We start from the raw sequence: 14,117 nt of genomic DNA, 5'->3' as shown, positions 1-14,117 counted from the left end.
ATATTTTGATCTCTTCGTCATTTTCAAAACGGATGCTGATGAGGTGAATCCAAAATGAATGCCACATCAACTTAGGAAATAACCAAACTGTCTGAAGGATTAAGGCCATGATGTATTGAGGATGTTTCAGAGATTCCTCAATATGTCTCTAGTAAAGACAGCTGTTAGTACACCAGTTTGTGTAAGAAAACAGTTCAGTATGGTAGAGAAAATAGTGTATATTGAAAGGGAGTGATTATGTTCAGAAATAGTACATGAAAGTAGAACTTCAAACCATACACAATACACACTATCAGGGCTTGACAAATTATGCAAAATCCTAGTCGCTATCCTAAAATTGTACTCGTCCAAGACCCTTTTAAGTGGTATGTCCCTATAAGTCCTATTGACTTATAGGGACATACCACTTATAGGGACATACCACAGAGTGTAGAAAAGTGGTGATTGACCTGTGGTGCGGAATTTGTATTTTCTTAAAGTTAAAAACATTTTGTTTAGGAAGTTACTTTTTATTAGATAAAAATATTAAGTTTTGTTTAGCCTGCAGATATTTGTCCTGGTCGAGTGGACGAGCGAATTTGATGAGCCCTACACATTAACTATATTAGTTGCATTATGTAAGACGTGCAAGCACCAATAAGATTAGAGTCGTTTTGCTTGTCGGTCTATCAGTACTGAAATATTCAGGCTACATGGAATTTACTGAGATTTGGTATGTCCGAGTTTTGTTTTCATCATACAGTTTTCAGGGGCATAAAGGGGAGCAAGTAGAAAGTATACACATAGAAGGTTTCTTGATCGGTCAGCAATAACATCGATACCCTCTGGTTGGAAAGACCTTGGTTTGAGTTCACTCTAAGATGCAAAGAAACCCCGCATAAGGAGTTTTTCAACCTGATAGCGAGTTAGTCGTTCTCATACCGAAGTGACAGTGCTTTTTTGTTTTTCTTTTTTTCTGAAACTTCAATTTTTCATCCGCAAACAGAGAGAGAGAGAGAGGGAGATTATAGAATGTATGCAATTCACAGCAATACAAAACTGTATATTGGATCAACTGTCCTGTCGTAAGATTAATGTGACTTCTATGATGCAAAGTTATTTAGCCACGACATGTCATTGACCTTAACAGGTTGCGAGAAAATTATATACATTGTGGCATGATAAAATTTAAATTTGGTATTTATGTTATGTGCACAAGAATATATCTATGTTGTTTAAATATTGGTTGAACATGGAACGTTTTTCACTAAGCACACCTTTATTTGCAAAGTGATTTGAAATGCTGTCAGTAATTAAGAACAAAGGTGTAATTTAATTATATTTAGTATTTTGGATATTTGTTAAGCTTCGTTAAATCGTCTTAAGTAGTTTGTAACAATAAACTACTTCAATTGCCAAAATCATAAGCCAAAAACGGGGTCGAAGTTTTGCCTTTGAGCCTGGTATGAATTTTACAAAGTACAAACCTCGCGCGAAAGAGAGAGAGAGAGAGAGAGAGAGAGAGAGAGATGAATTCAATAATTCCATCTTGTCACAAAACGGTGGAAATATCAAATATCGAATACCGCGAGGCTTAATGGCCTGTAAATTACCTTGGATTATTATAAGGAATAATCATTTAAATTTTTGAACAATTTGAACTTATGTTGCGAACAAGTACTTAGTTTAAGATTGTTGAATAAAATGCTGTTTTTTTATTTATTTTCTTTTGCATAATAACCATTACAGGGAAAATAATTTACTCTTTCTTTTCTTTTACTCACACTTTTATTGGATGGGTTTTTATTTTCAGAAATTATTCAAAATTATATGATAGTATGTATGTATGTTTCAGTAAAAATAATTTGAATCCTAGATTCAAAACTTATTGATAACAAATTATCTTTTTGTTATAATTTCATTTTATACAATATGCCATTTTACTGACACAACGATTCGAAATTATAATAATTATTTCCTACAATAATAATATTTCGAGATAATATATAAGCCATTGTCATTAAGGCCCAGTCTTGCTTAGACAGCTTTCATAACCATAATTTTAGGATAAGGAGGTTTAGTTGTATCTTTAAATATATATATATATATATATATATATATATATATATGATTATTTATGCATTAAAACATACATACATCATCATCATCATCATGCGTATCAAGTATTTAGCATGGCCTGTTGCGGCCTTAGAAGTCATCGTTGAATCGTTTAAGAGACATCCTGGTTTTCTTTTTCCTACTGGCTTGCATTTTAAGGCTTGTTTTGGTAATCTTTGTGTTTGGTAATCTTTCTGTTTTCATTCTTTGAACGTGTTCCATCCATTCATGTTTATATTTTTTAATTTTTTCTATTACTGGTTCTTGGTTTAATTCTTTCATAGTTTCTTCGTTCCTTTTGTAATCAAATAGAGTATACTTTGCAGTTTTTCTCATTAACTTCATTTCAACTTCATTTTGTTTTGTCCGGATTTCGCTTCCATACATTAAAACTGATAGGGCTAATGTATTGCATACTTTTAGTCTGGTTTGTTTTTGAACTAGGTTTGGTTTAAATATAGAGCTAATTACACCTTCTATTTTTAAATATTTTGCAATTTTTACGTTTATATCTTTTTCATTTTCATATGTGATCATACATCTTAGGTAGTTAAATGAATTCACCTGTTCTAAGATCTTATTATCTATTACATACATACATATTATCAAATATAAAATCATTTTCAATGGAATGAAATTTGGCATCCATTCAATTTCATTACTATTAAAATATTTAGGATAGCCATTAAACTCCATATTGTCTAATTTAGACTATTTGAAAAGCAAAAAAAAACATATCCAGATCACTTATGTCAAAAGTGGCACCAGATTTAATTATTTAATAAATGGACGATAACAGTGTTAAAAGAATATTTCTTTTCTTTTTATTGTTTATGATAATTTCATACTTATGTACGCTTCGATATCAAAGCAATACGTTTCTAGATACAATTTATACAGACAATATTTAAAAATAAGCATGAAGAGTTATTGCAAACAGTGTTTTTTTAATGTTGCAGGAAAAAGAAAACAGAGCATTTTACTTGCGGATAGCATCTTCTACAGAGACCGATGCGGATAAAAAAAAAATTAAAAACTGTCAGATATTTTAACTATTAGAAGGAACTACATAAGTGTGGTGGCTACAGTATTTACCGTTTAGACGTATCATATTCATCACTGTCTCTTATTCCTGTTATTATTAATAACGAACAGACACCGGAACCGAAAGACTGAAATTAAAATTTTTCAAGTCTACTTGCAACTATGGTTACAGTAGATAAAGTATCATTTGTGATTTTGCACTATTCTGTAAGCGTTTCAACATGATTCTGTTTCTTCTCATGACGTGTGTTTGTGTGTGTGTGTAAATCAGTTTAGATCTTAAGACATACTGATTGGTCTACTGAAAACAGGAACTCGAAGATGCAATAAGTACAGAACTTACCACCATCCAATGCAATGAAAAACAAAGGCGTGTTTTAGAAGATATATGCTCACATTTGATAAAAACCTTTAGCCTGAAGACTGTATATGAAGAATATGTTCTATTTGTTCGTAAGTTCAAGAATGAAAATGAATGTTGAAATCTCAAAAGTGCGGTTAATTTTTTCCTCTTCTTTATCACAATTATTTCAACTGATACTATCAAGTCAGGAGTATCAAAGCTCTCCCTTTATTTCTATACTCCCATATTCTTTCTTCATGAATACTATTCCAGCTCCAGTTTGTGTCTCTAAATTCTTCTTTTATCTTGTCTCACATTTTCTGTGGTCTTTCGCTTAGTCTTTTCCCTTCAATGTTTATTTAAAAATCTTTTTTGATATTGTGTATACATTTATTCTCATCATATATCCACACTAATTGAAGTGACAGTTCACAAGCATTTCTGCAACATTTGTAGTCTCCAATCTTCCTAATGTACACTGTCTTCATGTTGATTCACTATCGGTAATTAATAGGATCACAGCAATGAAATCAAAATTCTGTATATTTTGTGTCAATCAATGTCTACAATTAAGAAACTCATAATATTTTTAATAATTTGTTTCGTAGTAGATTCTGGAAAAGCTGATCCCACGATGAGCTAAATATATAGTGTATCATTATTCATAGAAACATCTATAGCAGCTGTCACAGAAGTCTTCAAATGTTGCGATACTGTGAGAGAATGTATGGCACAAAACGTGATGAGTTTTGGATGTATTATTGTTTGAACGTTACTCTTACCTATTTAACAACACCCCTTTAGAAAATGTTTTGTGTTCTTATTTCTGGAGGTAATAGTTCATGGTAATCAAACAGAATCTACCAATCCTAGCCAATTTTAAAAATTAAAGTCACTGCCTTATCATAAACAAATAAATTTAGCTTGGTTTCTGAAAAGAAAAAAAACTGGTATTTTTTATAAATAATGATATTGCCTTTCAAAAAATAATCTACGGTTAAGACAAAATACATAAGATAATGTTATTAAATAAAATCGGCTTCCTAAAATATAAAATCAGCTTTTTTTCAAGAATAATATTGTCTATAGCTTGAGGTTGTCGTTGTTCTTGTTGTTGGTATTATTATTATTATTATTATTATTATATAAGTCTCTCGGGTAAAGAGATTTACAAATTATTTATACTTTATACCAGAATCTCCATGTTTACAAAAGTTCAAGGGCGATTTTATTGTCGTATGAAGAATAAATTTAATTATTATATTAGTTATAAAATTTATAAAATTAATACTATGAATTTTGAATAAAACAGAAAATGAATAACAAGTACAATCAGATGTATGTATTGATCTAAAACTCCAATAATTTCAAAAATAATGAAAACGAGGTCCAATAGCTGTATAAGTTTTTAAATAAAATTCATATTGGAAGAAAATTAGTTTTAGTTAACATAATTATGACGGTGAGATGATAAAGGAAGACATTTAATCTTTCATTATATAATAAAGTACGAGATTTAAATAAATATATTTAGATATTAGATATTTATGTATTTGATTTAGTTATTTAAGTATCAAATTTAGATGACAGAGGGCAACACGAAAGTTAGATATGAGATTTATTATTTAAGATGGTTTAATATAGATATTAAATGTGATGGAAGATGTAAAAGTGACATAAATGCAAGAATAGCGATGGGAAGAGATGCCTTTAATAGAAAGTGGAATTTATTCAGAAGTAAAATGGATAGAAACCTAAAGAAAAGATTCATAAAATATTATGTGTGGAGTGTTCCCCTCTATGCAGCTGAAACTTGAACATTGAAGAAATTAAGATTTTGGAAGCTTTGAGATGTGGATTTGGAGAAGGATGGAAAAATTCAAATGGACAGATAAAATAACTAATGAAGAGGTCTTAAAAAGAGTAAAAGAAGAAAGTCTGTTAAGGAGGATAAAAAGAACCAAGGGAAACTGGATCGGACCTATTCTGAGAGGGAATGGAATCATCAAAGGAAAGCGATCGAAGGAAAAATAGACGGAAAAAGATCCAGAGGAAGAGTAAGAAAAATATGCCAGATGACATGCTCAATGGAGACAGGTACACAACCTTTAAAAAGAAGGCTTAGAACAGAAGAGAGTGGAAGGAAAGTTTCTGCTACTAAAAGAAGAACCTGCTCAATTTCAGAATACTCAAGAAGAAGAGCATATAAGTATTATACAAGATTTGGCTCACATCCATAAAAAGTAACCTGCGATTGCAAATGCTGTAAATGACAGTGCAAAAATTGTATTTCTTAATATAATTTATATTAACAGCATGTATAACAATACATCTATAATAGAGTGTAATTAAGAAGTGATATTGTTTTGCATAACTCATCATCTTCGTTTGGTAAGGGGAGGCCTTTAACTTCCCCCTCTTTTTAATGCCTTTCTCATCGTTAGATAAAGTTCTTTATATCACATGTCTGTCGCATTCCATAAAATATAATGATATATGACAGAAATATATTACAATACCATATGAATTATCGCTACTCTAAAAACACGCGCTTTAATACATTTTTACTTCTATTCTGAATTTTCAGTTCAAAATTAAGAAATTTCATGTTTACATTAACTTATAATAACATAAGTATGTTAAGAAATTAAAATGAATATTAACATTAATGAATCGAAAATGAAATAAACATATGACCAGGCAAGACTAATCCGCGTAAACGTTCACTGCAGTGCCGGTAGCCACGCTCATTGAACTTGACTACATCTGAAGTGTCATGGCGTCGCTTAATACACTGACAATAGTTTAATAATCCAACTCACCTTGAGTGTTTCCACGCATACATAAGTATAGCATCGATATAATGAATAAGAGTTCTATTCTCTGAATGTGATGTATCCACTCAATGATCATTGTCATTGAACTGCGTATGGGATAATTCCGAAATATCACAACATGGCGGCTTTCCTGCATATTTGCAAAGTCATGCGGTAAAGGAGAACACCAACCGGTAACAACTGCACGTCCCTCAACAACATTTTTACTATCACTTCAGTATGATAATAAAAACAAAGAACGAAAGCTTTTTTTTTGAACTTAGAGATTTACATTTTCTTCGCTCTCCATATATGAATTCGACCACAAATGAATATCAATAAAATTGTAAAATTTATACACATGATATTACACTCATCGTCCTTCGTCATCACAACAACAACTATGACCGAAAGCTTAACTCGGAAACTGGACGTTTGGTGGCGCTGTTAATGAGAAATTATATTATCTAAAGAAAAATAGAGGAGAATTGGGAGATTCGTTAAGATTCGTGATTGGTCCACTAATGCATTATAGTGATTATTTTAAAAGTGCTTTAAATAATTATTATTTTTTGTGAGGATATAAATAATTATTGCCATTTATTAAATTGTGGAGATTAATTTTATGACAACTAGATGATAAATACTGGCTCCAAATTTTTGGAAATTCTGTGTGCTGTAATTCGTTGTTGCTTATTACTTTGCCCACATTTTTTTTTAATGAAATTCAATTCTTCGGATTTCTAATTAAAACTGATATCTCTCGTGTAATATTCAGATCATGACACTTTTTCAACATATTTGAGACTACGACCAGACGCTTTATGGAGTGATGTCAAACACAGACTGTTGTGGCTTACACAACCGGATATTAAAATTTTAGCTGCAGAACGATCGTATGTAATGAATTAGTCCTACCGGAAGTTCAATTATTCTTGAATAATAGTAAAGGAATACGTTAGATGCTATGATTGTCTTCTTTTCTATCTACGTGTATACATTCGTCAATGAGCAGTGAATATGATCATGTTGGTACTTCGTTCCATTTTCTAGACAACATTTGGGGATTATCACCGCAACAGCCAATTTCAGAGATATTACGATTACTTTTCCATCATTTAGATTACAAAGTTACCATTTCAACAATTTCCATCATCATAAAATTGCAGACGTTTTGAATAGCATTTTCTTTAAACCATTTCTAGATAAGTTCGGATCAATGAGAGTTATACCATGCAATCAACAAAACTATTTCAATCCAGTAACAATCGTTTAAATATCTATACTGACATTTTGAATCTTAATATAAGTTTACGTTCTGCAAATGCTGCTAGACAAATTGTTCAAGAAATAATTATTTTCATATTTTTAAACAATTTCTCTTCATTATATCGAAATCCAAATGCTATATCTCCTTTCACTGTACTCATGAAACCCCGAAGTAATTAAGCTCATCATAATGATATAAACACCAATGATTTAAATATTCGTTATAAAACAACAGAATTCAATCCATATAAGGATGAATTCAACGAGATTGAATCCTTAAGGAAATGAGAAACATTTATAAGGAGTTTTGAATTTGATTCAAGGTGGGCAATGCACACATATCGGCCACCAAATTAGAAACATTTACGGAGATATACATAAACGTCATTTACAGCGTATATGCTTGGTTGTATGCGTGTTCTGGGCAAATATTTAAGAATGTTGCTTTCGGTAATCGCCATTAGTGTCGATTAGAATGGGAAGATCCTTCCGAACTCCGAAAGGATCTTCGACAAACGGCTTGTTGTAGGTGCCCGTCTAGCTGGAGCCAGGATTGCGAAAACAGCGGAACTGATTGGTTTCTCAAGAGGTGAAATATCCCGGGTGTTTAATCAGTGGAAAAATAACCCATTTTCTTGTCTATGTGGTAAGCATTTCATACTCTATGTGCTGGTTGCGTTATATGTTCTTTTTCCTCTTCCCCGAAACAACTCAAAACTTTCAAATTTAAATTCAGCTTCATTATCGCCTCTTACCGTCCGTTTACTTTCAAACTTGGAGAGCTCCGTTACTGGATCGAATTCTTAGCCTGAAATAACATTGAACGAGATACATCGTGTAGTGTTATTTCTATTCATATACAAATATAACTATGTGGACTTCGTTAGCAGAGCTTATATTTGCATATCAAGCTGATGAATAATTTTCCTAGTGCTTTTGCGAAAAGTTCTTGATGAGTCTAAATTATTCACTGAATCATGGGGCGAATAGCCTAACTATATTTTTTTTCTATAAAAAGGTCAAGTCACCAAGTACATGATACAAATGATCACGCAATTAGTCGAGATTAAGGCAATTAAAATTTTGTACACATACTAGTTATCTGGATCTTTATGATAGACTTACACAATAAATGAACTACATACATAAAATATCTTGACATCAAAGTTCGCATCATTGTTACGGACAAGGAGACAGCATCTTGCAGAATTCTTCCAAGCAGAACGCATGATATCAACTAACATCCAAAAATCATATGTCAAGGAATTAACACTAAGATATTGCATAACAATTTATCCATAGCAGTTTGGTTGCCTATAAAAATTAGAAAATTACACAAAAGTATTTTAGTGGAGTTTCGGGGATGACCTTGAATGTTTGTTAAAACAGACCACCTTATATCCAGACAGAGACATTTCAGAAGAAAAAGTATAAAGAGCTACACAGGAATGCAAAAACAATTACCGTAATAACGCTTAACTTACAAAACATCGAAACACAAAGTATGAAAATTGTACCGACACATTTAGTACAACAGACGCATGTGCACATTTGCATAAAAAAAAGAACTCAGAAATCCCAACAAACAAGATGAATATTCTATCCGTAAAACTCCCAAATAAAATAAATATAATATGTTAATCTCATTGTCTGCATATAATTTTATTTTAGCTTCAAAAACAGTGAGATTATATTGTAGTTTTAAAATATTTCAGGATTATTTAGTATTGTTTAAGAACGCAATATTTATATTATGTAACGAAATGTATGCAATGTTCTGTGTTAAATTTGTTTTTTCTTTACATCCTACTCGGTTTGAATAACCATAAGTATCATCTACTATCCATTCGATACTGCGATGATACCCCGTTTCGTAAAGTATTCGATAAAATCGCACACGTTCAGTGGGACACTGATTATTATTATTTTTTTTTTTGAATTATTGTATATATTATTCACGCGGATTTTCTTAAAAATATTAAGTATAAATTGAAGTGAATTAAACTAAAAGTTCATACGATGAAAATCTTCTAACCTGTTTAAATAACAGTATATTACACATTTAAAAGTTAGATTCTATGAAAAAATTAGACAAAATTAACATCAAGCCATGTTTTAAAGTAAAAAACATATTTAAATTTGCGAATTCAAAAGTGATTTGTCAGTGCGATTTTTTTTTATTTAACAACAACAAACATGCTATTCGCGAAAAGACTCAATATCGGCTTCAACAACATTATTATAAGACAAATAAACCTCCCGAGAACATGAATTCTCGATGAGAAAAACTTAACGTGCTGAATAAAAATGAGAAATAAAAACAGTCTCGACAGCATCGAATAAGAAATTACTGAAACATGAGTCTTTTAGATTTAATGCATCATAAATTATGGCGTTTTTGATCTACTCGACAGTGCACGTCGGTGGTCTGAAAAGTTCTCGACCTAACAATGAAAAACTTAATCTATAATTTCAAAATTATTTTTATTTTTCAACATAATCTCTCTTAAGACTAACACATTTATTCCAGCGATACTCCAGCGCCATTATCCCGTCCCTGTAGTGGTTCTCAGTAAGATCTGCAAAATACCCTCTACAGCTGCAGTTATTATTATTATTACGTAACAACTCCAGGGAGTCCAAAGACTCATCGAGAGAAGGCACCTACTTTACAAACTCTCCCTCTCCACCAATCCACCACCCGCAACCACCTTCATCATCTACACAATGCCATCTAGCGCCGACCACCACCCCTAGTATTTTCACAGACAATCACAAACATCCATGCCCAGGCAGGATTCGAACCCGCAACCTTTTTTTTTGACTGGAGAGCGGATACGCTGGCACTCGACCAACCAGGCCAATCACCTCTTGATTCGAAGAAAAACGCTGACCAGCGAGGAAGAGTTTTAGTTTTGGGAAGAAATAGAAGTCAGAAGGAGCCAAATCTGCAGAATAGGGTGGATGTCCCAACAATTCACAGTGCAAATCCCTTAAATTTCCCATTGCCAAAACACCTGGAGAGGTGCAGTCTTGATGAAAGATGATTTTTTACTTCTGAAAACCGGGTCTTTTCTCACGAATTTTTTCGTCTAGTCCGGTTAAAAGATCGGAATAATATTCCCCTATTATTGTTTTACCCTTTTCAAGATAATTAATAAACAAAATGCATTTAGCATCCCAAAACACCGATGCCATGATCTTTTCAGCTGATGGAACCGACTCTGTTTTCTTTGGCGCTGAACAACCGGCTTCTGTCCACTGTTTTGACTGCTGTTTGGATTCTGATGTGTAATGGTGAATCCACTTTTCATCTATAGTAATAAATCGACGCACAAAATCAGTTTTATTCTTGTTAAAACGCTCCAAGCACTGTTCAAGGATTTTCATGCGAGTGTGTTTTTGATCTGCTGTGAGCAAGCGCGGCACCCATCTTGCGCAAAGCTTTTTCATTTGCAATTCTTAGTGCAAAATATATCCTACACATTATTTTGAAATGCCTATAGTCTCAGCAATTTCACGCACATTGACTCGCCGGTTCATTCAATAACATATCATACACTTGATCAATGAATTCTGGTGTTGTTACACTTTTTGGACGTCCTTCACGTGGATCATCTTCAAGGCTGGTACGGCCACGTTTAAACTCGGCAGTCCATTTCTTAATTGTCAAACACGAAGGTGAAGAGTGCCCATAAACTTTTATGAACTTCGAATGAATTTCTTTTGTCGTTAAACCTTCTTTTACAAAGACTTTTTATAACCGCACGGTACTCAATTTTATCCATTTCAAGGGATACAGACAAAACAGTTTGGCTTCAGACAGATGTATAAAACAAACTACATGATAGAATTACTTGCAATTTCAAATGGATGCTTATGACAAATGTACCAAATTAGAAAAAAAATCGTGCCGATAGTGTTGCCATCTATGTTCGAGGCTAAGAACTTTTAAGACCACCCTCGTATATGTCTAGATTTTGTGGGTATTGCTAAACGTATGGAATTTAAAAAATCCTGAAATGTTATTTAGATTAAAAGTTTTATCTCCGAGAACTGGAATAAGTGCGAGACATTCTAAATGGAAAATTAGTTTCTAAAGAGTTACTGAATATATCTGAAATGCATCTTTTAGAATACCATCCATCAGATCTGCCATTTAGTATTCAAGGTTAAATTTATTAGCACATTTTATGCATGGTTATGTCACAAATAAAAAGAGCACATTATATCAAAGAAGGTTTATAAAAGACGAAAAAACACCAACCAATTGGCGTTGCCTAAACAGTTTTGGTACAAATTGAGATGCAGTTCATTCCACCCCATTGCATTTCATCAACAGAATAATGATGTTCGAAGTTTCGAACAAACTCCAAAACCAGAAGTGAAAACAGTTAATCAAGCATTAAAGAGATCAAACTCTTTCTGGAGAAATTTAATGCTCCGTTGGTAATAGTAATAGTAAATGAAACATTTGCTGTGATTTCGGGAAGTCGTTGTATGTCTCTTCAACGAGTAATGGAGACTCAGTTCGTTTATTTACTTGCAATATCTTCTCTTTAAAGTAAGTATTTATACTAAACAGCCAATAAGTAAAATCATTTTAAAAAAAACTTTAAGTATTCAAAGTAGTGTTGCGAGATAGTGGAAATCACATCCTAGAATGTAGACAAATTTTCTTTTTCACCACTTGGTAGTTGATATTTATGCAAAAAACTAGTTCTGTATATTCATTTAAATCAAATATGTGACTGCTTTTGTTGCTGTTCATTAGAATCCAAAAAATCACGGACATTTGGTTATTTTAATCCTCATTCACTGATAGCATGAAGACGTACGAACATATGCATGCATATTTTACGATGAAATAGGGTAGAACCAATTTCTTCCCCAATTTGGCTGTAAAAGCAATGCCAAACGCACTGATATCCATGTCAGACAGTTATGATCACCATGATTTGGTAACAAGAAACTTTAACTAAATTTATGAAGTTATCAGCGATATGGATTTTAAAATACATTTTGAGTTTCTTGCCAGAAGAAACAATACCTTTTGAAATCCGATACCAATGTTGACCTAAATGGAGTGTAATGCATCAACTTGAATTTGGTTTTAAAATTTAAATCTACAGTCATGCTATTATTAGATATCTAGATTCACTCCACTGGTACAAGACCATGTACCAAGAAATAACTATGATATAACTGAAAAAAAAATAGCGTAATAATATGGCAACTCTGATGTGAGGATTTTCTCTCATAAGCTTTCTGTTCTATTTTTCGGAACTTGCTTTTAAGTTTCTACACATCCGACTATGAAATAAGGATGGATTCATAATGTTCTAAATTTCTATTAATTTATTTAGCCCAAACGAAGCCTCTTAAGGTCTTTTTCAATGATTATATGTCTACTTTTTCCTTTCTAATAACATTAAATTCGCAGCGTTTGTCCTCATTCGTTCATCAGGGGGATGTTTACTAATGTAGTAAACAAGGCTTAGTTTAGTAGAATTACATGTTCAATTAATTTAAATATTCACGAATTATGAAAAAAAAGTAATTTTTCTTGACGATAACTAATCTTCTTAATTACTTATTACTTTTAAGTTATTTTAATTTTTGTTGTGTTATATATATAAGCTTATATATTATATATATAAGCAAGTGTATATCACATACACATGTTGTACTGTTTTTTGTTTACAATAGATTTCAAAAATATCAAGGTGTACTAAGATTTCTTTTTCTTCTTTCTTTCCTTTTTTTAATGTTTTAAACGAGTACTAAAAATAAGCAGTCGTAGCCGAGTGATTAAGCTGACGGACTAGAAATCCGTTGGGGATTCCCCACCCACAGGTTCGAATCCTGTTGACTGCGATTTTTTGCCCCTTTTCTTGATTCTTCCTCACGTCGTTGGATCTTCTGTGCATTTTAAAAAGAAGATGCTGAAACCGTATGTCATCTACGTTTTAAGCCTTTGCCTGACGAAAGGAAAGCCGTACAAAAATTATTTCTGTTGTAATATCTTCAGATCTGGAAGGCTTTTGTGATTAAAACGTTGATGGGAACTAATGAAAAAGTGGGGTGTGGAGAAGGCCCCACTTCCTGCACCATCAAATATTTCAATCCATTTGTTATTTTCACAAACATAGTATAGATCTATCACCAATGTTTTACGCTCTTGATTTCCTTTTTTTCATTCTGATCCAAATTTTTATTCTTTTTAATCCTTTTAGCACTTAATCCTTTTACATTTTCAGTTGTAAAATACTTGTTATTTCATATTTGTAGTATAACTTGTATTACTACTTCTCAATATTATCATCTCCATATTTTTTCGTTTTCAGTACCTGAATATTTGCTTATGAAGTTCGATATAAAAGCTGTTTTGAGATCAGCAATTAACACTATCGTATCAAAATTCACAGGACACCTCTCGGATGACAGAAAAATGGAAATGGATGAGAAATATGCATTTGTGGGCATAAAAGGAGAGCAGAGGGGTTGCTGGAAAGCGATTTCGATGTTGTATGTGTGAATGACGAGTA

At 32.3% G+C, this 14,117-nt stretch overlaps 1 protein-coding gene and 1 non-coding gene across 2 annotated transcripts in view; one reads left to right on the top strand and one right to left on the bottom strand.

The window, feature by feature from the left end:
- The window catches only part of LOC150097797 (cell adhesion molecule Dscam1-like), a 43,684-nt gene extending 37,359 nt beyond the window's left edge, over positions 1-6,325 (bottom strand). The window contains exon 1 of the mRNA XM_090406992.1: positions 6,307-6,325. Coding sequence (XP_090263118.1) covers positions 6,307-6,325 — 19 coding nt within the window. The remainder of the gene's footprint in view (positions 1-6,306) is intronic.
- Positions 6,326-13,362: 7,037 nt separating this feature from the next.
- On the top strand, positions 13,363-13,446 carry TRNAS-AGA (transfer RNA serine (anticodon AGA)). Its single transcript has one exon. It is a non-coding gene; the product is annotated as a tRNA-Ser (tRNA).
- The last annotated feature ends 671 nt before the right edge of the window (positions 13,447-14,117 follow it).

Source organism: Typopeltis vanoorti, chromosome 17, assembly GCF_054136105.1.
Source record: "Typopeltis vanoorti isolate ZY-2024b chromosome 17, IOZ_Tvanoo_1.0, whole genome shotgun sequence".
NCBI classification, from domain to species: Eukaryota; Metazoa; Arthropoda; class Arachnida; order Uropygi; family Thelyphonidae; genus Typopeltis; species Typopeltis vanoorti.
The sequence above is the reverse complement of the archived record's forward strand: the minus strand, read 5'-3'. Positions and strand labels throughout refer to the sequence as shown.